The sequence below is a fragment of the Chlamydotis macqueenii genome, chromosome 24 (assembly GCF_036417535.1).
Source record: "Chlamydotis macqueenii isolate bChlMac1 chromosome 24, bChlMac1.mat, whole genome shotgun sequence".
Taxonomy (NCBI): Eukaryota; Metazoa; Chordata; class Aves; order Otidiformes; family Otididae; genus Chlamydotis; species Chlamydotis macqueenii.
Window position 1 is genome coordinate 2,573,887 of NC_141579.1, and position 24,377 is coordinate 2,598,263.

The window sequence follows — 24,377 nt, forward strand, 5'->3', positions numbered from 1 at the left end:
ACGGTGGGTTCCTGGGTGCTACCTGGAGCAGACGGACCACCAGAATGCTTCCAGAGGCGGTTCCTGGTTGAGGGGAAGGACCACCTCCCTCATCCCCTGGGCTGCAGCACAAGTGGGGTCTCCAGCTGGACTTTGTGCTGCTGGTCTCAGCCCTTTGAGCCCTCCAGTTCATCCAGTTCCCAATGCATCTCGTGTACTCACCTTGCCCATGCTATCTGCGGGCTGCCTTTCAGCTTGCGCGCATCTAAAGCCTCTCCTACGTATTTGCTGTTCCCTGCTCTGCTTGCTGGCCTGCTGCCTGTCCTCTTATGTTGGTTAACCCTTCTGTCTAACAGAGAGGACAATATTTTATCTCTGTGAAGCTCAGCTCGTATTCTTTAAAGTGCTTCGAGGTCACGGGATGAAAGCCTCCTTGCTGTTTCTGCAATGAGTCAAAGTTGAGCTAAGAATAGATCTATCAGCAAGGCAGCAGGAGAGGTTTCCTGATGGGACCCTGTCATTGCTTGCAGAGGAGATGTGGACCCTGCTGAGCCCTTGGTCTGCGAGGTGCCTGGCTTTGCAATGGCGAGGATGGCTCCAGGGAAATCCCCTCCCAACTTGCATGTTGGTCGAACCCTAAGAATTCATGGGGTTGGGCACCTCGCAGCCTAGAGAGGAGAGGGAGCTCTGCATCTCATTATGGCTGCAGGAACCTCATCAAGGTAGGTGGTGCTGTGAGAAGCAGCTGGTTGGCCCTTGCTAGAAGCAAAAGTGATGAAACCAAGTCCTCCTCCCAAAACTGCAAGCTCGTTGGGTGCCTTGGTAGAGGAGCGAGGGCTGGGGCGAGCTGTACGACCGGTTTTTTGCCGGCACGTGAGATGCTCTGGCAGCAGGTACCATGCTTGGTTGCTACCCACATTAATACAGAGAGGTATTTAGAGCTGTAAGTCTAGTGTGCTGTCTGTCTGTCTGTCCACCCACCTAGATATCTACAAAAATCTAAGGTATGTGACATGTCTGTGAGAGCCCTGGACTTGCTGAGCCCTGCTGCGGAGACGAGGGCTCCTGATGCAGTTCGTTGTCCTGTATCTCCATGTCCAGGCCAAGAGAGTTGGGATCAGAGTCTGAAATGTGCGGCTTGGTCCCTGTTTCTGGACTAATCTACATAAAAGCCAAAAGTGGGAATCTTGCAGAAAGCAGACTTCCCTCCTTTGTCTTTCCTGACTTTGTCCTCTCTGTTATCTCGACGACTTTCTGCTTGCTGCCATGTTTCTCTTTCATCTGAAGCCCTCTGTTCTTACTTTAGCTGTAGAGGCTTGACGAGGAAAGCCGCTGAACTTGGAGAAAAATGAAAGGGAGCAAAGCTTAAAAAAACGTTTTCTTTCTCTCTCATTCTTAAAAAAAAAAAAAAGAGAGAGCAAACCCAGCCCCTAGAAGCACACAGCCACTGAGTGACGCCTGAATTATCCTTGAACTGTCTCCTGCTTACGGATCAGGATGCGTTGTTTCTGCCCTGTTTTCTTTTCTTTCCCTGACACTCAGTCGTTTTGATCAAAGCAAGGCAAACAAAAGTCTCCTTCCTCGCCCCGTGGATGGGCGAAGGGAATCCTGCCTGGGTGCTGTTCGGAGCGTGCGTTCGGAGCTGGTGGGGTGGGTGAGCCCAGTGCGGTGGGGCACGTGGCGGGTGGTACAGAAGGATGATGTCTGCGTGGAGATAATGTTTTGTACACGGTGACAGCGGATAATTACTATGATCAAAGATCTGTGTGAGGGTATCTTGTGCTTCTTCGCTCTCTGCAGCAGGCCCGTCCTCCCGAGAGCTGAGGAGCGGAGCAAACTCCATGGCTGGCTTTTCCCACCATCCTCCTCCTTACCAGGACTTCTCCTAGGAGATGGGGTGTTCTGGAGGCTGGGTGTTTTGGGGGGGCGCGGATGGGAGCACACGTGCATGGGAGCCATGCTCTTCTCAGGAGTGCCCAGAGAGAGCAAGAGGCAACGGGCGCAAATTCAAGTGCAAGAAATTATCTTTAAACGTTAAAGAAATCAGAATTTATTATGGTGAGGGTGGTCAAGCATTGGAAAAGGTTGCCCAGGGATGTTGTGGGGTTCCTGGCCTCGTGGTGCCGCCGCCCATAGCGTGTCTTTGGAGGTACCTCATCCAGCGTGTGGCTGGTAATGATTCTTGACAGGAATTAGTAACCTGTCCATCTGGCCCTGTTCTGCCATCTCACAAGAGGAGATAAGTGCACTTAACAACACACCAGCTCTTGTTCAGGCCCCTTCTTCCCAAGCCAGAATCAATAGCAGGTCTCTCCAGCTTTTAGAGACTTAGATCTCATCTTTTCATCTCTCTCACTCAGTTTTTCCCAAGCAGCACGTGCTTGATATTTTTTTTGTTCGCGCTGCAGAAATTTTCCCATTTTACCTTTCATCCGCACCCACCCGGTGTTCGCTGAGCCGAGGCTGCAGCTTGCGCGCCAGATAAGCAACCCCACCGTAACTGGGTTCCTCAATCCCCACCTCGCTCCTGCTTCCGAGCTCTCCTGCAACCGCTGTTATCTTCAAAGCCCGTTACAAACACTAATTAATCCTCCCAGCGCCCTGCTGCGGTAGGTGAGGGGAAGCTGCTTGCCTTCACCCACGCTGGTACCTCTCTCCTGTGCCGTGGCATGGTGTTTGTCTCCCCAGGGCTTGCTGGGTTTGGTTTTGGGGAGCGGGATGCTCTCCCCCAGGCTAGCGGGATGGTTCCACCATGGCTGGGGAGCTGTGTGGGAGGAGCATGCTTGCAGAACCTCAGGAGCTTCAAGAGGTGAGCAGTGCTTCTTGGTGTATCTCCTCCCAAGCACCAGCTGGCTTCTCCCTTGGCTTTTGCTGCTAAATTAGTCACCTTGCTGAGCTTAATTGTCCTTGGTTTGCTTTCACCATCAAGCTGGGTGCGTGCTGCTCGCCCAGCCTGGGGTACCTCGCCATGGTTGCCCTTGGTGAGGGCTGTAGGGATGAAGGACCTCCCAGGGAGGGCGATGGATCTGTTGGTGCGCGTGTACCCATGGGATGGCTGGTCTTCAGGGCGATGGGGCAGGTCCCTGTGGCCTGTGCAAAGGGTTGGGGGGGGGGCGCTGAGGATTGAGTAATGGGTCTGAGCCGCTAAAGCTGGGGGAGCAGAGTCCTGCCGGGCGGCTCTTGCCTGCATCTTCTGTTTATTCCTGTAGTAGCTCTGAGTTCAGAGAGGCTTTTTTTCCTCTTTCCTTGCATGAAATGCAAATCAATAGATGTTGTATTCACATTCTAACAAGATGTCAAGGAGAAAAGGGTTAGCCTTTCATTCAGGCAGAGACACAAACACGCACAGGGAGAGGCGGCGGAGGGGGAGTAGCTGGGGTTGGGAAGGGGAGGCCATGGCCTCAGGACCTGGTGGTCTGCAGAGAGACAGTGGTCTGCGGCATGTGGGCACGCAGGACTGGGCTTTGGCTTGCTCCTTTTAGTGGGCTAGGTCACGTCCAGGACTGGAGTCGGGCTGGTGGAGGCCACTCAGATGCCCGGGCCCCGGGGACGCGTGGCTGAGCATTGTGGTGGAGCGTCCCTCAGCACGTTTGGGCCGCTGAGCCTCCTCCTCCCTGCCTTGTTTGCGGGGAATTGCTTTGGAAGCGATGGGAGGCCATACGACAGTCCTGGAGCTGGGACATGGGATGGTGGAAGGTCCCGATTCCGCAGCGGACCTCACGCCCCTTCCTCAGCGGTGCAAGGAGAGGGCGAGGGAATCGCTGCTTTCTTGAAAACTCCAGAAGCTAGAGTGGTCCGGGATGTGAATATGCATTGAGACAGCTTGGGGAAAAAAAAACCTCTGAAAATATGCACAAAAATCATTTTTAAATGTGCCCAGTGGACCATAATGTCTCCTTGCAGATCGGGTGCTGCCTGTCAAATTTAAATATGCATTTTAGATTCTCTGCTTGATAGAAAAAAAAACCAACCCAACCCCAAATATCCCAGAAAAGCTCCACCAGCTAAATATGTATTTATAATTTTTTTTTTTTTTTTTTTTGTCTTGGACATCAAAGAAATGAACCAGGCCAGTTCAGTCCTGGAGAGCTAGTGAGCAGCGACAGATTTGTTCGCCCGACCGTTTGTTCCCATTTTGCAGACGAGAAAGCAAATGTGTTGGATGCACTGAAGGGTCTGGTCCAAGGTCACGCTTGGCAATCCTGGTGCCGACCTAATTGGCCAAAATAGATGCAAGGAGAGCGGCTAAGTGTGTCCTGATTTGGTTAATAGTCATTACCAGGTGGAAAAAAAAAAAAGCATATGGAAGAAATGCGGTGGGAGGAAAAAAAAGTAAGAATGTGTTGTTTTGAAATTTGCCCAAATATAGCTTTTCAACTCAGGTTTTGAAAGCAGAGCAACATGTTTGTTCTGAGCCCATCAAACATTTCTGTTAATTAGAAATGATTTCTTTGTTCATTTCCTTGAGTTCCTCGAGGATAACGATATTTCGTTTTGCCTTGGGCAGGTTCAGAGCTTGCTGTGTGGGTTTTGGAGAGCAAGCCGCAGGGTTCAGCTGAGCCCCCTCTGGGGACAGATGTCCCTGTCCCGGGCTGTCTGCGTACGACACGTGCCTCGCAGCCTTGGGAAATCCCAAATGCCTCCTTCCAGCCAGTTTCCCAAAACGCTTGTGAGGCAAAGGATAAATTTGCTTGACGTCGGCTGGTGGGGCGTCAATTAGAGGGAAATTCAAGATTCAAGTATCGCCGTCCTCTTCTCAAGCTGGCTGAAGTGCTAGGCTGCTTGTTTTTTACTCAGTGCGATGACTTGGCTCTTTCAGAGGTCGAGGTTATTTTGAGCAATGTAACTTTACTCTTATTAAAAGAGGAAAAAGTCCCCGGGCACGTCTCCTTCAGCGTGTTCCTGAAGGATGAGACGTCTTCAGCAGCTAATGTGGGAATAGGGTTGAGCTAAAAGCTTTTAAAAACTTGCGGTTTATTTGCGCAGAGTAGAAAATGAATAGTAGGGTGCACCCTGAACTGGTGTTTCCCAGGGGACCAGGGATGGTGAGAGCATGCCCAGGCTCAGAGCGGCGTGAAACCATGGGGTGGGAGTTGGGGGCGGGGAGGTGGAGGAGTTCGTGACCAGCGGTGCCAAAAAGCTGTGGTGGGTTGATAGCTGGAAAACCAAAGAATTGGTCTAAATGTACACTTGGGCTGGCCTGGAGCACACAAAGAGACATTTAGCCCTGAGTTAGTGGGGAAAGAGACTGTTTTGAGCAAAACTTAAACATTTTAGTTTACCTTTACGTGTTAGAAATGTGTATAATTTATTTTTAACAAAACTGCGATGAATGCGAAATAAGAAACTTTTTTTTTTGTTTAGAAAAATGTCAAAAATAAGTGCTTTTTTTTTCCTTTTCTTTTGGAAACTTATCTTTGCAACTTTTTTTTTTTGGCAGTGCAGCAAACTCAAGCCCTAGCTGGCCAATGCTTTGATCTGGGGGCGGCTGTGGGAGGGGGGGATGTGGCAGGGGCAGCCGGCAGAGAGGTGGAAAGCCGGGTCCGATGCCCTGCGCTGGGGATGCTTGGGGCTTGGCAGGGGCGTGGGAATGTGCCAAGGGGGAAAGAAGGGATCAGGGGGGAAACTGAGCCTGGAAGGAGAGGTTGCGTTAGAGAGCTTGAGGGAAACACTCCTCAAGTGGGACGGTGTCAGGCAGGGGGGCTGCGGGAGCGGGTATCCGGGGCTTGGCATCCTTTTGGGGCTCTGTGAGCCGGCTGGAGGGAAAAAAAATACAGCTCTGGTTGGGATGCACGGAGAAGATTGCTGCTATGCAAAAAAAATGCACCCACTCATGCTAAAAAAGCATGGATTGCTGGCCGTTTGCCTCTCTTGGCTGGGTCAGTGCCCATCTCTGTGCGGGGCTGCTCCCTCCCTCCCGGGTACCACTGCCAGCCGCTGCCGGGAGGGATGCTCGGAGGGTCGATGCCCGCATTTAACTCCCTGGTTGCGGAGCGAGCCCCGCAGAAAAGCGAGTGTGCGTGTGTCAGTCAGCATCTCGAACCAATGGGTGCCTGGTAGGAGGTCTGCTTTCCCCAGTGCACGCACCGAGCCTGGTGCTCCTTCTGCTAGTTGTGTGTGCGTGTGTGTGCGCGAGGAAAAAATCAGACACTGACTGCCTGCTCCTGTCTCTCTCTCCCTCTAGCTCGCTAACTCGGCCTCCCTCCCTCTGCAAACATTGGATTTAAACCTGCTCAGAATTCAACGCAGACGAAAGCGGCGGTGGCAGCAGCAGCAAGCAGCAAGCAAATCAGCTGCTCGTCTACCGCAGCTCCAAGATGTACCATCCTGCCTGCTGGATCGTCTTCACGGCCACCACTGCCCTGCTCTTCATCCCAGGTAGCGTCCAAAGCTTTTTTTTTTTTTTGTTGTTGTTTTTCTTCCTCCAGGGGATGGGGTGGCATCGGCTGGCAGGGTGGGCAAGCCGAGGGATGCGCTCGCGCGGGGGACCCAGACTTCGTGCACATTGCGCACGAACGCGCGCATGCAGGCGAGGCAGCGAGTTGCTCTGCAGCAGGGAATTGCCCAGTGCTCCCAGCGAACGATGTTCAAAGAGCCGTGCCGTTCCCCTGCGACAGGGCAGAGTCCACCCCCTTGGGCTGACTGTAAATGATGGGGTCGTGGAGCTTCTTTCCCCTCCGAAGTTGGGCACATCCTGCGCCGTCCCTCTCTCCCGAGCTGTCGCTATTCCCCCTGCTCCCCCCTCATCCCTGCCTCCCCGATCGCTGCCAGGCAAACTCGGGCGCCCGCTGATTTTGCAAAGTGAAAACGAACCCTCCTGATGCGGGCACCCGGGGGGGGGGACGGACCGCGTTGGGCTGTGGTGAGGGTGCTGCAGCCTCCGTGAGCCGAGCAGGTGGCTCCCGAAATGTGGGTCGGCCGCGTTTTGGATGAGGGGGGAGATGCCGAGTTTGGATCCGGCACTGGCTCTGTGCTGGTGCTCGGCGGGTGGGTCGTGGCAGGGCAGCGAGTGCAGCCTGGCACTGCGCCCATCCGTGGGGAGGGGGTGATGGGAGCAGGCAGCAGAGCTGCACACTGGGGGGGAAGAAGTCGCCGGCATTTTTTTTGGTGATGACGATGATGTGCACTTTTAGCAACTGTCCCTGTGCCAGCAGCTGGGGACTGGGTGTCGTGGCTCAGATCCGATCTTAACCCAACATGTGTTTTTCATGACTGTCAGCGGGAATTATGTTGGACTCGGGAGGGCAGGGAAGAGGCATGGCTATAATTTCAGCATCTTTCCGTGTTTTAGTTACAGCGCTTTGCTGTGCAGGGCTGGCATGTGGGAGGAGGATGAGGCTGGGGGGGGGAGAGGTTAGCTGTGTCACAGCTGGAAAACAGCTCTTTCCACAGCTGTGACAAGCACGAGGGGACTCAGCCTGAAACTTGCTTGCGGAGGCTCGTGCTGTGGAATTTGCCCGCATCCCGGGGTCGCGTGGCAGAGCTGTGCCGTGCTGCAGCCCGAGCGGTCAGCAGGTACAAGAGCCCCTGGGACGGGGCTGGGTACCACTGATGCTCCGTGGGATTGCAGGGGGATGTGATGTGCGTTAGCACTGGGGGCCAGTGCCGTCCCCGGGGGTACGCGATGGCTGGTTGAGGAGCATCGGTGGGGGACCTCTGACAGCAGTGCCTTAAACCAAAATGGTGCATCTAGAGTTTCGCACGTGAGCACAAGAAGGATGAGGTGGCTGTGTGAGGCGCCTGATTTTGCTGAATGCAAGGGGGTTTTAATTGCAAATATGATCTTGAGCAAGACAGGGCAGGTGTGCCTGGTATGGGGGCAGCTTGGCTCACCAACGCTATGTCAAGTAGAGCGTTGGCTCTTCCACCCTCTTGGTAGACAAGGTTCCTTGCAAGGATTGAAAAGAAATGGGCACAAGGCAGCTGTGCAGGTCAAATGGGAGGACATGTGACACTTGATGGGCTGTCATCAAGGTGTCCTTAAGCTGCAGGAGCTGGCAGAGACCTGGCACAGAGAATCTGTGGTTTGCCGGTGCCCTGCTGCTGTTTCCTCAGGACTGGGCTCTTTGTCCCAAGGCCCAGGCTAGCTTTGACATCTGCATGTGCCAGGGAAGGAAAAAGCCCACGCATTTAAGCCCCTGGCGACTTGGGAGAGGTTTCTTGATCCGCACTTAGGCAGTTGTAGCTTTTCCTTCTTATTTCTATTAAGCAGCAGTATCTCCTGTGGCTCTGAATGTCCCTTGAGCCAAACCAGCCCAGGGCTTTGCCCAGCTGGGCTCAGCCATTAATCCATCAAGCCGAATCCCGCTGCCTGCGTTAGAGGAAGGGAAATATTCCGCTGCGCTTCGCCTTCCTGCCCCGACACCGACCGCTTTCTGCCTCGAAGCGTGGGGTTTGAACATCTCCTCTCCTTTTTATTTTTTTGCGTGGCTTCTAGAGGTTGGATGCTTTCCCTCCCTGGCCGCAGCGCTGATTTCGGTCGTGGTTTGTAACGCAAGTCGTGCTGGCGAAGTCTCCCTGGATGACAGCTGGTGCAGAGGGAAGTCAAATGGTCCCTGCCCGCCCTCAGAACGTGCGTCTTCCCAGAACGTTTTTTTTTGGGGGTGTTTTTTATTATTTGCAAGCGTAATCCCACGTGTTTTATGCAGGTGATGCTCCCCTGGGATACGCAGAGGCTGTTCGTGAAGCGCAAACTCGTTCCCTCTCCATTTTTATCCGAATCCTGCAGGAGTTTCGCACGGGGTGGTTGAAGCGAGAAGGGAACCTGCTTTTAGAAGGTGTAATTAGAGCAAAGGGAAACATCGCAACTTGAAGGCTCCTGCAGAAAATAGCGTCGCAAAGTAATTATTAGCTGTAATAGCTTATTTGCTGTTTTTTTTTTTTTTCCCCTCTTTCTGTTGCTCCCACCTCTGTTCTCTCCCCCCCCTTCCCTTACTTTTGCTATGGAAAAGATGCGTTTCTCCCATCGGGGCTCACGTCATCTCGTTACCAGTTTACTGTTGTGGAATCTGAAGACACGAAAGGTTAATGCAGTAATGAAACCCTGACCCCTCTGGTCATAGCCGGTGTCTTACCCTGCAGCTTTTTATTCCTTTGTAAGACAAGTTTCCATCCAAAATAATTTTGAAGGCTTAATGCTGCTGTTATCTGGTGCCTTGGGGGAGGCGGGTTCGTGGCCATCGGTTGCTCTCTGAGACGGGCTCCTTCTGATGGGAAGGATGCCGAGGGTTTTTAATGAGCCCAGCGCTGCAGGACGGGGAGGTGAAGTGGGTAAATTAATTGTCAAGCCATTGGCAAAAGGCTTTGAACCGCTGGGTGTTTTGGGTGCTGTTTTGAGATGTACTGGGGTGGGCTGTGATGCACTGGAGGATGAATTTGGGGGGGGGCGGGACGTGTATTTGGCTGGTCTGCAGTAATAGCGTGACTTCATGGCTCTACAGGTGGCAAAAATCGATGCACAGCAGCTTCTTCAGACATTTATATTGCTGCCTTTGCTTGGTGCAATGACTTGTCATGGCAGCGGCTCTTTTCAGAGGGCAGAGATCTGGCAGTGCAGGGCGAGACAGACGATTCTGCTTTTCACTGCTCCTGGGCATCGGGGTCAAGATAAAGCTTGGAGAGTGGCCTAGTGCTCTGCCATCGCCCCTTGCACCCAGGACCTGCTTTCTGCATCCCATTGGAGACTGTGGCTGTGCAACCCCTTACATCCCCTGCCTCATCCTCGCTTGGGCAGCACGGCTTTGGTGGGTGGTTGTACATCCAGTCTAGAGTTAAGAAACAGACATTGCAGGAGTTAAAAACACCTTTCCATCCCTTCTTAGTACAGAGTCCCTGCCATGGGAACATCCTTTTCCCGCATGTGGCCATTACTTCTCTCTGGGGGTGGATGCCCGACAGGTGGAGGGCTGCTGATCCCTACAGCTGAGCCTGAGAATAAGTACCAGGGGCACGTTAGTTCTGCTTTAGTGTCATTCCAATACGAGCAAGAGAGACTTAAAGGGATTTTCAGTGCTTTCCCAAAGGCTGGCCGTAGTAGCGGATAAGGTACTGCAGCCATTGGTCCTCTATCGTCAGAGATGCTGGGGAAGAAAGAGGCCCCAGTAGGATGGGGAGCGTGCGCTGGTGGGTGTCATCCCAAAACCTGTTTCTACTGGGGAGGAGCAGTGCTTGCTCTCATTTCCAGCTGACAAGGGGTGGGAGCGTGATGGCAGATGGGGCACACGCAGCTATCGCTCTGTGCAAATCCCTGTGACGCGCGTTTCCAGAACCATTTACTCTGGGGGCTGCAGGTTTTGGGTCCGGTGGCTCTGGCAGCTGCCTTCCAGGATGCCCCAAAGCGGTGAACCTTGCTTTGCGTTTTCCAGCAGCTTCTCTTTGACAGCATCTCCTCTGTGCATTCACCAGTTGCAGGCGGCTGGCTGGAGGAGCCCTTGCTGGTACAAATCCCTGTGAAAAACTGGAAAAGGAGAAATGTTTCAAAGGCACCAGCGGGAGCTGGGTGCCTTGACCAGTGCCTTTGAAAAGCTTCCCCAAAGGCTTGAGTGTGGTGAATTTCGAGCTGCGTAAGCAGCTCTGTTCCTATTTTCCCCTGGCCTATACGATTTGAAGTTTGTACTCTGCTTGGTTAGAAACTGAAGTCACTGTCTGAGGAGAGGGGAAGGAGGCTGCCGGGGCACTGCGACGAGCCCTGGCACGTTCGTGGCTCCTGTTGCTGCAGTCAGGCAGAGATAAAGGAAAGCTTTTGGGATTGTTGGTTGGTTTGGTTTTTTTTTTTTTTCCCTTCTCCTGTAGCATCCTCCATGACCCTTTGGTCAGCTTGGGCTTTGCAACTCTATCCTTTTCCCATTCCCAGTTAGGCAAAGCCGCACACTGGTCCCCATCCCTTTTTACCTTCTGGTCTGAGCATCCCCTGAGATGTTCTTGACTGCTGGTGTGTGCAGGGTGGGGAATGATCTCAGCTGTCATGCTTCTGCTCTTGGTTTAAGCTTAAAAATAATAATAGCTCTGCTGCAAATCTCCTTGCCTCCCAGTTATCACTCCCTTTCCCTAATGAAGGCATGGTACGTATAATTACCAATGCAGCAGCAGCACATACAGAGGTGGCTTTGACACTTGCTGCTCAGTGGGTGGGTTTTTCCAGGGAACTCCTTTTTGTTTCATGCTTAGAGGGGAAAAAAAACCACTTTCCTGGCTGCTTCTCAAAAGCTCTGGGACCAAACAAGGTAGCTTGCTGGATCTAGAGAGGTGGGAATGGCAGGGGGATGCATCACCCTTGTGAACTGATGGTAGCATGAGCCCAGGTTTTGTGGGATCTGGCTGAATGGGACCTTGGGACTCTCCCCTACTAGTCTTGGCTTGAGCTCGGAGTGTGGGGTGGCCAAGGGCAGTGGTTTGAGTTGTACGGAGGTGGTGGTCTTCTCCTGGAAGGACCAGGGAAGAGTGTTTTGCAGAGGAGGTGTCTATTCAAGATCGTCTGATGCAAGGAGTGGTTGCATGGTCGCAGAGAGTGGAGACTGGTTTCATGGGCTTTCTGGAAAGGGAACTTGGGCTTTCTCATGATTCTCATGTCTTGGATCTGTCTCCATGGGCTGGATTTCCCAGAGGGACACATCAGCCTTGGGCACCAAGGCTCAGCTAGCTGCAGAGACCCATCAGTGTGGAGACAAGCTGTTTTGGGGAAGCTGGACCTGTTGCCTGTGCGGCAGAGTCATGTGCGTGCCGAACACGTGTGAGATGAGGCAAGGAAGGGGGGAAAAAGAGGAGTTATTTTTAGATTTACTTTTCTGTGAATTCAGCGCGAGTGAAAAGTGCTGGATTGACAGCTCTGGAGACTGAAGTGGGCTGCAAACGGCAGGGAAGGAGTAGCCCGGCAAACCTCCCTGTGTGCTCCGTGCCTCAGGATGGGATGCTGGGACTGAGCCTCATCCACTCAAACTGGGCAGCAAAATCACAGCGGGGTGCCTGTTGCAGATGCATGGATGCAGATGCACTGGGGGGTTTTATGCAGAGGATACGAGCTTCTTAGGGGACAAACTGGGGTTACCTGTGTTTGATATGGCTTCATCCTTCATGGCTTACTCCATGGTGAGCTCCTCAGGGCTACTCAGCTGCATGAGGACCATCTAAACCTGCAGCAGGAGGACTTGGACTCCCTTCTGGTACAGCAGGACCATTGCCGTTTCCACTAACCAAATTGCCCAAGCACGTTTCTTCCCGTGCTCCTTGCAGAGCATGGGAGAAGAGGTCTTCACGTGGGGCTCCGGGCCCTCACAACAGCTCCAAACTGGGGGGGTGGAGCCAGGCTGCCTGCATCCCAGGATGTGTTCTCCAAGCAGCGTTCCTCTTCTGCCCACCTACCAGCCCATCGCCTCTTCTCGCCCAACTGTTTACTTCTGGCTTTTGTTTCCTGGACTTGTTGCTATGCATGCGGCGTGTGGAAGGAGCTCCAGCGAATGTAGGCCACACTTTGATTGTTCAGCAAGCTGGAAAATGATGATTATAATTTTTGACAGAAGGGAAGGAGGGGGAAGGAGATCTCCGGGCTTTCAAATCTGCTCTGTCATAAGCAGGATCTTGCAAGGGCCTTCTGATGACTTCTCCCGCCCCAAAGGAAATGGTGTTTGCATAGCAAGAGGGGTTAGAGAAAAAATTCCTCTCTTTACAAGGACAAACCAGCACTTCTTTCACCAAGCCTTCCACCTTGTGCGGCGGTCCTGTCACAGCGCATAAGTGGAGTACGGTTGGTGTTGGCCCGTAATTGAACGGGAAGCATCCGAGAGAAATCTGGATGCTGCTGAAAAAAAAACAAACCATCCCTATTAGAGCGGTGCGCACGAGGTGCATCCTTCGTGGTGCAGCTGCTGGCGGAGGTCCTGGCACAGTGCTGCCTGCAGTGCCAGCCCCAGGGGACACAGGCATGAAGGAGGTCCTTAAAGCCAGGCTGTGCAGAGCATCCTGAAAATGTCTGGAAATGAAGCCTGAGACACCCCATAGACTTATCCCAAACGTCTGGGGCTGCATCATGAGTGGACCTGTCTCGGCACATTCCTGGGTGGCAGCAGAACCCGTGGAGACCTTGGCTGCTCCCACCATGCCCCTTCCCGGCTCGGCGATCCGGACAATCGCCGTTGGCATCGGCTGCAAGGTCCCTGCCGGATCTGCCCATTTGTTTGTTTTATTTAAGGGTGTTGGCTAATTTCCACTTCAGCTTTTTCTTTTTGTTTATTTTAATGTGATCACTTCTAATGAGGCTAATGACATTTAGTCTCCGTGGCGGCGCATTTCAATTTGGTCACCGAAATGTCAGCGCGAGGCAGCCGCCTCCTATCTACCCGTGACAAAAGGCACCACAGACAAAGGGGCTCTGTCCCCGGCTGTCCCTTGCCCTCCTTATCTCCTGCCTCCCAGGGATGGGCCAGGACGTTTGGCAAAGCCACCTGCCCGCTGTCCCCTCCTCTGCTGGCACCAGGGGAGCAGGCTCAGCAGCCAAACGCTGCGAGGATGAAAGGCGAGGGCTGCCGGAAACGCAACATTTTGAGGCGAGCCAAGGCAACGTAATCAATCAGATGTCAAAAACTCTAAGCAAAGTTAGCTTTGATTGGCAGAGAAATCTGTCAAATAGGTCATTCTGCTGCCCGTGACACTGTTCTTTCTCTGCTTGTCTTTGCTACTTCTCCTTTCCATGGCTAAGGTGGCAACTTCCCTTAGCCAGGTGGGACCTTCCAGCCTGCAAAGTGTGGACCAGCATCTCCTTGCCCTTGCTGGAGCCGACGGCAGGGCTGGTGCCGTGGGACAAAGCGGCACGGCTGCTGATGAACCCCTTTGCCGAAATGCCATTGGCATCACAGGCTTGGAAATGGGACAACGGGGAGGGGGCTGGGGTAGGAGGTCCGTGAAAGCGGACATAAACATTTGCAGAGGTTGAGGTGATCAGTGCTGCAGTGTGAATTTGGGGAGAGCTCTGGTGCAAGGTCAAGGTGTCAGAAGCAGCCAAAAACCCAAGGGAGGTGGTGCTGGCGTTGCAGGTGGCAGCACAGGAGAGATGTCAACTTCTCTGTGTTGTGTTGCTCTTGAGTCCTCTCAAAATGTTGAACCTTAGAAGCCCGAGCCATTTTGCTTAAGAATGAGTCCTTTTTTTTTTTTTTTTTTTTTTCCTGCAATCTGGGTCCAAATGCAGCTGAATTTGATCTGTTCTGCTTTGATCTGTGCCTCCCTCTCCATTCCGTGTACCGGGAATGGATGAAGATTAAAGTTTGCAGCTTCTGAGCAAACTAGGTTGCTCATCACTGCATGATACCCAATTACCTGCTGATACCTCAGGAGTGAGCAGGTATTGATCCTGCTTGGATTTGAACTTGCTGAACCGAAGAATCTGTATATTTCAAACCTGTGGCTTCGGACATGCCGTTTCCTTCAGGAATCCAAGCGCGACGCGGGCTGTGCTTCCGCGCCCCGTGGTCCTCGGAGTTGACGGGAGGTGGGTCTGTTGTCTCTGCCACATGGGAATCTACCAGTAAGTGGTAAATAATGGCATCTGTACCCTCCGCAGTACCGGAGGGATGTAGGTGTAGTGACTTCTGTGATGCACATGAGGAAGATCTCATTTTTTACTGAAAATTAGTCCCCAGAAGCTGGTTTTTCCTGGTGTGGGTGGTTTTCTGTGCCCTCCCTGCACACCATCTCTTTGTGAGCGCGGCAGGCTGTGGAAGTGCCTTTGGCACCCCCAGTGTCTGCTGTCCTCCCGTCTTCTGCTGCCTGTCGTGTTCCCAACCAGAAATAATCCATTAAAAATAAAAATTCTTACAAAATCACCTGATCGCGCGAGGCCTGAGGGACTGGATTGAAGCACTTATTGGTAATATCGGAACTCTCTCTTGCACAGTGGTTGTTTCCAGTAGATCTTAAAACGCTTCACAGAGGAGAGAAATTTCATTGTCCCTGTTTTTACAGACAGGGAAGCCAAGGAATAGAGAAGGAAAATGACTTGCCTGAGGCGTGTGCAGAGACACGTGTTAAAAGACGTGTCCTCGCTGTAGCTCCAAATCTGAAGTGGAGGTTTCTGCGTGTTTTTTTTCTTGTGAAACAGTGAGTTTTGGCTTCCTTCTTTGAGAAACACAGGAGAAAGATTGTGAGATTAACACATTGGGTCCTAAAATCCCTGTGCTGGGCTGATGTGGAGCTGGAGCATCGTTGGGCTATTGGGCTTGCACTTACGTGACTGTCAGAGCAACTGGTCGGTGTCACCGGCAGGAGAGGATGGAGGCAGCGATGTCTGGAGGCATTTGAATGCGAATTCCCAGTTGACGAGAGACTTGGTCTGGCTTTGAGTTGAGGGGCACCCTCTGCTCCTCTCAAAGTTGGTGGCAGGGCAGCGTGTGCTCGCTCCTCCTGACCCTTTCGCATCTCATCTCTGCCTGGCTTCTCCCGAGGTCTGAGAAAGGTGAAAGCAGGGGATGAAATTCTCAAGCAGGCTCTTCACTCAGCCCTTGGGCTCCAAATGGGAACGCTTTTTGCAGTTTAACGGAGAGCGTGCACTTGTCCCGGCGATGCCTGCCCTGTGTCTGCTTTGTGCGCTGCTCCGAAGTGGAGAGTCGATGCCTTTGCCAGCCTTTCCCTATCTTCGGCATACTTTATCTTTATAAAGTAGCAATAAGTGGACAGTATAATATATTTCACTTTTAATAAGGTGTTGCCAGTTGCACACACTCCGCAGAGCAATTAGTGTCAAAAGCAGCTAAGCAATGGCGGGGAGCTGTAATTCGACTGTTTACCGGGTCGGAGGATTTATGGGCAGGCACTGAGGGGAGCCACGGTCGCGGCTTGGCTGGAGATACGGGAGGTGCTGTGCGCCGGCTTTGAAACCACGTGCCTCTGAGCTGCTGGGAGCCCTGCCGAGTCACGGCAGCTCTTGATCCCAGCCGCTACTTCATTTTGGGCGCCTCCCAGCTCCGAAGCTTGGGAGGATGCATCCAGGAAGGGATGCTGAGCTGCTCAGATGTGCCAGCCAGCCGGGTCACTGCCCAAAACTCGGGTGGGAAGGATCTGTTTGCTCTTTGTGCGTTGGCCTGGAAAGGCAGAGCTTTGTGGTGTGGAGTTGTCCTTGTTGGGAAAGGGTCGCATCCGGATCAGAGAGACATTCTGAGCTTGGTTGGTACGTGGGTGTTGAGCTGATGGAGATGGTGTGACAGGGCTGGAGAAAGGAGTTTTCAGGTCTTGGGGAGGCTCTTTTGCATCCTTCCAGCCTGTGAAATACGTGGAAGTATCCAGAGCTGCTGGGGGACCATACTTGGTGGTGCTGCTTTGCGTGAGAGTAACCCCTTTTGCCGTGTGGCGTTTTCTATCCCAGATATCCAGGACTTCTTGCTTTATTTTAATTTTTTTTTTTTTTGGGGGTTGGGCAAAGAGCTTGAGAGAGCTCAGCCCGGGGAGGTGCTTATCTCTGCCTCCTTCCCGTGAACTGAACATGCCTTGCTTTTGTCTGGGGACTCTCTGATCATCACAGGTTGTACCGCACAGTGGGAAGGCAGTTTTTATAAAGACTGGCCGCGTGTTGATCTCTCTGCCGAAGCAGTCAGCTCAGCCATCCTACCGGAGCCCTCCCACCCAGATCTAACGGGGCTTACGCTGACGCTTGGGGCACGGGTTTCCGGAGGTCAGCAGCCCTTGGCTGGCGATAGCTTTGTGGGTGGACAAAAAGCGGCGTTACTCTAAAGAGGTGGTGTGGATGGAGATGCCGCTGCACCTGCTTCCCAGGCAAATCCTTCGCCTTCCACCGTGGAGGGAACAGCCAAAGCATTTGGTTTCTAGAGCGAGCACGGGCAATATTTCTGAGCCGGTGCCCCCATCTACTCCCCCTTTCCCACCCCCTGTTTCTCAGTTCAATAAAGTCCCAGTTTCTTGGGTTTGTTCTCCGAATTGAAAGCCTTCCACTTTCACACCTCTGTAATTGGTGCTATCTGTTGAGAGAAACTCGGCGACTCCAGCAAGCCAAGGTCAGGAGGAGCTGAATTGAATTAAAAGGAGCAGAAATTGGTTTGAGGTGGGCAGAGGGCCACGGGGAAAACTATGCAATTTCTCTCCTCAGGGCTCCTGATGAGCAGAGCGAGCGGCAGCTTCCCATCTCAGCCCGTGGGGGGCTGACATCGGCCCACCCACGCCTTAATCTGCACTCCGAGGTGGGCACCTCTCAATTGAAAACAAGGAAATGAAACCCAGCATCTCCTCCTTTTATCTGGTCAGCGGGACGGGGCTCTGCTCCTCGGGTTCCTTGGCTAGGATGCTGACAACCGTCAGTGAAATGACCTTGTGGTGATTAAATACAGCAAGGAATGATGTTTTTAATAAAAAACTAAAGCTGTGATACAGGCTGATGGCTAGGAGACTTAAGATGCTGTGTGCTGATCCTACCCGTAACTGGAACTGAGGTGAGAAAAACCCCAGTGCTGTCGGACTGAGTTAAGGGTGAGCATCCTGGCGTTTGGATCGTGGTTCCTCAGCTCAGTCTCTTCTGGTTTAGTTGGTGTAAAACCGCAGCAACTTCAGCTAAAGCCCGTGGACGTATAGCCCTGTGGTAGGGCTGTGGCTGGAGAGTGCGCTGGGAGGTGCCGTGACGTGGAGTTGTCCTCAGGGAACAGATGAGATGCTTATAGCTCTTTCAGAGCTGCTTGGAAGTTTTCCCATGGTTTTTTTTTCCCCCCTGCCCCTTGAAAAAACACTTATTTCTGCCCTCGTGGAGGGTATCAATGGTGAGCACTCTGCTTGGCTCTGGAGGGCTTGCTTGGCTTGAGGATGCTGTTTCTAGGAGCAGGAGGAGACTCATCCCAGGAAAGGAGTGCGGTGACCTGCAGTCCTTGATCTGCTCGCAGTTTCTCTCTTCCCCAGGCCGGGCTGGACTGGCTCTCTCTTTGGAGCTCTTCTACCGGGTGTATAATTAGTGTTTATAAGGGATTTGGCCCTAGGTCTTCCCCAGCCCAGCTAAGTGCCCTTGGCTCTTCAGAAATAGAGCTGCTCTCGCTGCAGTGCTGGCTTGGTGAGTATTCAGAGTAGAGTGGCTCCAACGGGATAGTGCGGAAAGGGGGAGATGTTTCAAATGGTGAAATTTCAGGCAACAAGGGAACAATTTTCCACCCACTTCTGAGCTGGAGCAAAGCCCTTCCAGGCTCTCTTTCTCTCGCTCCCCAGCTGGGCTGGCACCGGGGATGTGCCATTTATGAGAAGCAGCAAGAAGGCACGTGGCCAAGGTAGCATTGGAGGATGCCAAGCGCGGTACCCCGGCTGCCCAGCTGTTTGGGGACTGTGCTCGGAGAATGTCCCCAACCCCATTTCTCCCTCCTAGGTGCTTGTGGCCTCGCTGTCCCCTGCTCCCATCCCTGGGGAGGAGAGGAGCCACCAGCATGGCTGCAGCCAGTAGAGTCCCCTGCGGCCGCCTCGAGCCCCTGCTCTGCCTCTCTCGTAATTTATACAAGAGCAAGCTGATGTTCTCTTTTAAATTGACAAAGGCAGAGAATGGAGCCCGGGAAGCCCTCTGACCCCGGAGCCCTGGTCCATGAAAATTACAGGCGCCGTACAGCGCGTTTCCTCTTGATGTACTTGCGGTGGGGAGATGCTGGTTAATTTGCAAGGACTCGGAGGTGACCTGGGTTTAATAAAGAGGATTAATGGATTTGAGCTAAAGGTCTCGGCTGTTTTGAGCTGATAGCCTTCTCCTTCCAAGACACTGTGGCAAGGCATGGCTCAGCCTCTCGCGGGGAGAGGCGAAGGCGGCTTGCTTAAAGGAGCACGCTGCTGTGTCGGCAGGTGACTTCCTCAGGGGTCAGTTGGCAAAGCCAGGTACCCCTGACCCCAGGGGAAGAGAGGCGGGGTTTTAGGGATGGGTACCGGGAGACTCTGCAGTGGCAGGGGCCCTGGGAGCAGCCAAGGCGATGGTTTGGCTCGGGGGCTGGATGTCTGAGCACCGTCACAGCTGGGTGTGGGATCTAGGTAGGTTGGAAAAGGAGTTCCTTGCTTGAGGAGGAAGAGGAGGATGCACGGGTGAGGGGCGTCAGGGCTGACTGGGGATGGGCAGGAGCTGCACAAGGGCAATTTGTCTCAGCAGATGTGCACTGCTCTCTCTGCACGCAAGCTCCTACATGCCGTTCTCGTAAGAGTTAATGACAACCCTGCGAGAAGGATCCCACGGGGCTCTCAAAACCCTGAGCAGGAGCGATAGGCTGCCAGTGGCTGTGATGGGGAACAGGCTGAACCACTGCCATGCCGCCCTGCTCCGCTTTCTCCCTTAATGTTCCTAGCACTCAGCAATGAATTCCCTGTAGCGTCCCGCTCCCTGGCCCTGGAGTCTCTGGCGATATTCCCGTAATAAGTAAGTGGAGTGCTTTGGACCGGAGTGGCGAGGGACCGGGCTGCTTTCCCTGCCGGGAAAATGCATGTGCGATCAATGCAATCAACTTACCCTTCAGGTCCTTTTTGGGTTGGATTGAAGAGATGCTCTGACTGAAACCCATTTATTGAGTAGAGAAGGTGCAATGAAATTACAAGCTGTAGCTTTTACCAGCTCCTGGCTTCTGCCTTGTCTTTTTCTTACCCAACAGCATGCCTACTATTATGAAGCATTATTCTCTTAAAACCTGAATTCTCCTCTTTTCAGGGGGATAGGTAAGCACCCAACAACTCATTCTTTGCCAACCACGGGTGGAAGTGCTCAGACAAGAGATCCTGACAAGGAGCTGGGTCATCTCTAAACTATTATTTGCCTCTCTAGGGCCGGGCACTGACCTCTTACCTTGGTCCTCATCAGGGAGAGCCAAACGAGGGATTTCTTTGCAGAGCTGGGCATGAGGTCAGAGCCGAAGCCGTTTGCACTCTCCTCCCAGAGCATCCCCCAGCCCTGTGGGACAGGAAGTGAAGGTATTAGATGTATCAAGGAGAAATTAAGTACTGGAGCCTGAACGAGTGATTCAGCAAAGCCACTTGGATGGGATGCTCTGTTACGATGGATCCTGATGAGCTGCTGGGTCGCAGCTCCAGGTGGGAACCACGGAGGGAGTTTGTAGGGGCGCATGTGGCTGCACAAACCCTGAGCATCGTTAGGAATGAAGTCACATTTTGTGTTTTGGTCACTTCAGCTGTTTTTTTTTTTTTTTTTTTTCGGTCTGAAGGCTGCGTGACTCATGGGGAATTTTATATTTTTATAATCAGGCCTATTTTCCAGTTGCTGCTGAAATGAAAAAAAGGAAAGAAAGAGGAATCGTGAGTTTGCTGTCATTTAGTCTCTTGTGCTGCTCCGAATAACCAGCCACTGCAGAGCTTGGTGCGCTAGCCTGTTGGCAAATAGTCTTTAATGTTCGCAAGTGGCTAGGACTTGGGTTTTGTCTCACGTCTGCTGCCTCCAGCAGCCTGGCAGAGCAGCATCACCTCCGTACCATCCTCTTCCTCGGGAGGCGTGAGGACAGGCTGCATCCCTGCCTGCCGCGGTGAAGGCTTTCTGATGTGACACGAGATCTGGCTGATGGCCTAGCGCAGCGTTCGTTTATCCGGGGGGCTGGGGACCAAATTTAGCTGTGCGGCAGCTGGGTGAAACATCTCTTTTGGTCAGCGATGGGAACGTGGCCCTGCAGCCGCTTCCCAAGGCTGCTTCCCGGGAACACCCCGGCTTTGGATGCGCGAAGCCGCTTTGCAGTCGGGTCAGGCGCTTTCCCTGGAGCTGAGCCCTGCTTCGAGCCGTCCTCGCAGAGATGCCCCCGGTGCGGCGGGGTCTTGCAGACGGGTCCAGCTGCAACGGGGCTGCCGCCTTAATGCGCTGCGCCTGCATCGTTTTCCCTCCACCGCCGCCTGTAATTTAAGCCTGAGGTTCTCATGTATTATTTAGCTCAACGCTGGAGATTGGGAATGCAGCTGGGCAGAGCATCCCCAGCTCCGGCGCTCGCCTGGGTTTTGCTTGGGAGGCGAATGGAACGGCTCTGCCGTCCGACCCCACGCCACTGCCGTGGCTTTTCCCGGGATCGCTCTCATCCTGGGCATCAGGCCTAGCGCGGAATTGCTGTTCGCCCCTGCAGCAGGAGATTTAATTACTGTTAGCTTAGCTTGCACAGCTCCACGTGCTGTCGTGCAGCTGCAAGCTTATCTGCATCTTTTAAAAATTCCAGCTGCAATATATATATATTTTTTTCTCCTTCTTGTGTTTTTATTCTTTGCCTCTTACAAAAGCTTCACTGTCCTGTGATGTTTGGGGCCACTTTGGCAGCCAGAGACCACGGTACATACCCAACGGAGGAGAAAAACATTTTTTTCAAGGAGATCTGTGTCCAGGCAGTGGTAGCAACCTGTGGGCATGGTGAAAAATATGCAAGTCCCGTTCCCAGGACTTGGGGAATTTTTTTTTTTTGGTATTTGATGTTTATAGCCTATCAATTACACTGCAGAAAAAAAATCAGAATTGTTCAAAAATCATCTTTTTCTTGCTGGCAGGTTGTGAATGGGAGCTGAGGTTGTGGTGGGTGTGGGAGGAAGGGAAGAGATCCCTGGGGATTTTCCCTCTGTGTGTTGGAAAAGCCAGACTCCCTGACTTGCCCAAATTTTCAACCCTTTTTTTTTTTTTCAAGACCCTGGCACTGGACTGGCAAAAAACCAGCCCAATCTTTCCACACAATTGCTGCCTTTTAGCAGAAGTTTGCTTGCATCAAGCAGCGTCCTCAAACTTTTTCTAACTAATTTTTTTTTTTTCCCCCATTAAAAATCCACTTTTTCTGGGAAATCGCAGGCCAGTCCTCATCCTTTGGGCCAAATCCTTGGCATGGTGACCTTTTCCCAGGGCTTTTCCCATCCCTTCCCCGCCTGCCCTGCCCACCCCTCGAAGCCACTTTCCCCCCATTGCCAATAAAGGCAAACAAAAATTAAATCTATAATTATCATTACTAATTCCACTTAATTAGTCACAAGCCAGCAGCCAAATTGGCTTTCTCATAATTATCAGATAAGCAGTAAGCACATCTCATAGATTATAATTAACACTGCTTAATTAAAATCTAATATACATCCACCCCTTCCTCAACATATGCCCAATTGGGTTCACAAACAGAGAGGGTGTGATCCCTGTCGCTCCCCCAAAGATTTATTTGATGCCACTTCTGCGTTAAGCTGTTGGCGAGATGGGATGCTCCTCTTCATTTTTTTTTTTTTTTTTTTTTTCCCCCCAAACACCTTGGCTCGAAAAAGGCGTTTCCCTGATGCACGATGAACTCACGCAAGAAACTCTCTTGCCTTAACTATTTTTTTTATTATTATTGTTATTGCTCCAGCTGTGACCTCTCCATAATCCTCCATCTCTGCAATATCAAAGCAGCTTGAATAAATTATGTTTTCAAAGGCAAAGGCTGGATTTTGGCGCTGAGCTCTGGAAACTGATGTCTCTCTTATTTCCTTCTTATTTTCCTGAGTGGGGTCGGATGATGCTCTAGTGAAGCCTTGTGCATCAAGGGAAACTCTTGCCCTTGCTTGTTCCTTCCATGGCTGTTTGTATCCCTGTACGAAATGGTCCCGCTGCCCCCTTTTCTGTAGGGATGGCAACCATCGGGTGGATGAAGGACCTCTACGGTCCCTGGGGAGCCACTGCCTGCCCGGGCGTCACAAGGGACCACCTTGTCCCCTCGCAGGTGGCCTGAAGAGGTGGCTGCTGCCACTGTCTGACCTTGTAGCGATAATTACGTCTAGTTCCCAGGTAGCTGTGCCTCCCACTTGCAGAGAAGCTCTTGCCCGCTTGGCTGCCTGGAAAAAGCAGAAACTACTGATAGTGCTGATTATTAATTAGATCATTTGCCTGCCAGGTTTTGCTGAGCTAATATCTGACTGGTGAGTTGATTCACCGTGGGAGATCTGCGAAATGCGATTTCCGTCTGAGAGATGCTGAGCTGAGCTCCTTGCAGCTGGGATGGAGGGAGGCTCCTTCTCCAGGACTTATTCCCAGTGAGGGGCTCCCAGCTGCGATGCTAGGGCTGGAGACCCCTCCCCTGTGCGGGGCAAGAGGTGGGGCAGCACCATCACGCGCCGGTCCTTGGGGATGGGGGGGATTGCGGCTCTGGGTGATGCAGGGGCATCCCGCTGCTCGGCGCCGTGAGCTGATCTCGCAAGGGCTCTAACGCGGCGGCTGCGGAAAGCGAAGGCTTGGCACGTGTTCTGGTGTCGGGGGAGGATTTGCGGATTAGAGATGTGTAATTGTATGTAGTGCATGACAAAACAAAATAAGTGGCAAAAAGAACTCGGTCGTATTAAGAATTCAAAGCAAGCGTTAAGCTTTTTTACATTAAGAAAAAAAAAAAAAAGCGAGCAAAATGTGCCAGGCAAAATCCCCTTTCCTCCTTGCAGCTCTGCGCGCTCCCCTCCAACAGCTTTTGCCTGCTGCGGCCTGGACGCGGTGCTGGGGGATGAGGGATGCTCGCCGTCCGTGGGAGAGAGAAGGGCCAACCACTTCTCAAAACTTTTCCCGTTCAGGTGCCAGACTTGGACGGATTTGCTGGCCGGGGCTAGATGCGCATTTGGAAAATGAAGGCGAAGCACAGCCGGGGCTTCCTGGCCGGTTTTCCTGGCGATGGCAGCATGCCTTGGAAGAGCCGGGTGCCCTGAGCTGCTGGTGTGGTCGCGGGAGGGGCTCAGCTGAGCCCCCCGGTCCACGCCGCCTCTGCTGCCGTGCAGTCGAGCATCTTGGCAACCGGTTGCTCATGAGCTTTTTGCTAGACCCGCGCGAGGCAGCTGTAGGGTTTTTTCCATGGGGATTTCTCACCATCATAAGATCTTCCCAGATTAAGTAAATAATTTCACATTAGCTTAATTAAGCCTAATAGACTCATTAGTTCACTCTTTGCGCATGTTCCCAAGGGAGCGATGGCTGGGAAGCGTGAAGAGTTGCTGCAGAGAAATCCTGCGGCACCTCGAAGGCAGGCACCGGCAGCGGGGAGCTTGGCTCCTGGTTGAAGGTTGAGCTCCAGGATGTTCAGGGGTTAAAAATTCGGGTCCTCATAGCGGCGTGAATTGTGGGCCTTCCCAAAATGTTGCTGGATTTTGCACTGGCTGGTGGCTTAGGTGTGGCTGTGTCCTGAGCAGGAGCGTGGTCCAGACCATGCCCTAGTGTCCCAACAGCCTCCGTTGGGGTTGCCTTGACCCGTTTTGAGCATGGTAGCACCGTGACACCAGTCTGGCAGTCCCTTGAGGTCAGACTTCGGGGTGAATTTTTGGATGCGCTTTTGTTATTTCTACCCGATGCTGGCTTCACGAAGCCGAGAGGTTTCGAAGCCCGCCACGCTCAGAAGCATGGAGAAGAGCAAAGAGTCCCAATCCAATGGCAGGGTTTGGACGGCCTCTTTGGCAGCCACGAGGACAGGTGGTGGCAGCAGCAGCTCCTGGATGGTGTT

The 24,377-nt window shown here is 52.7% G+C and overlaps 1 protein-coding gene across 2 annotated transcripts in view; it reads left to right on the forward strand.

Annotated features, from left to right (window-relative positions):
- Positions 1 to 5,930: 5,930 nt before the first annotated feature.
- The window catches only part of OPCML (opioid binding protein/cell adhesion molecule like), a 265,593-nt gene continuing 247,146 nt past the window's right edge, over positions 5,931 to 24,377 (forward strand). The window contains exons 1-2 of one of the 2 annotated variants that reach the window (XM_086765986.1): positions 5,931 to 6,042; positions 6,164 to 6,357. In XM_086765986.1, the coding sequence (XP_086622112.1) occupies positions 6,297 to 6,357 (61 nt within the window). In that variant the 5' untranslated portion in view covers positions 5,931 to 6,042; positions 6,164 to 6,296. The remainder of the gene's footprint in view (positions 6,043 to 6,163; positions 6,358 to 24,377) is intronic. The other variant, XM_086765988.1, reaches the window with a different exon arrangement.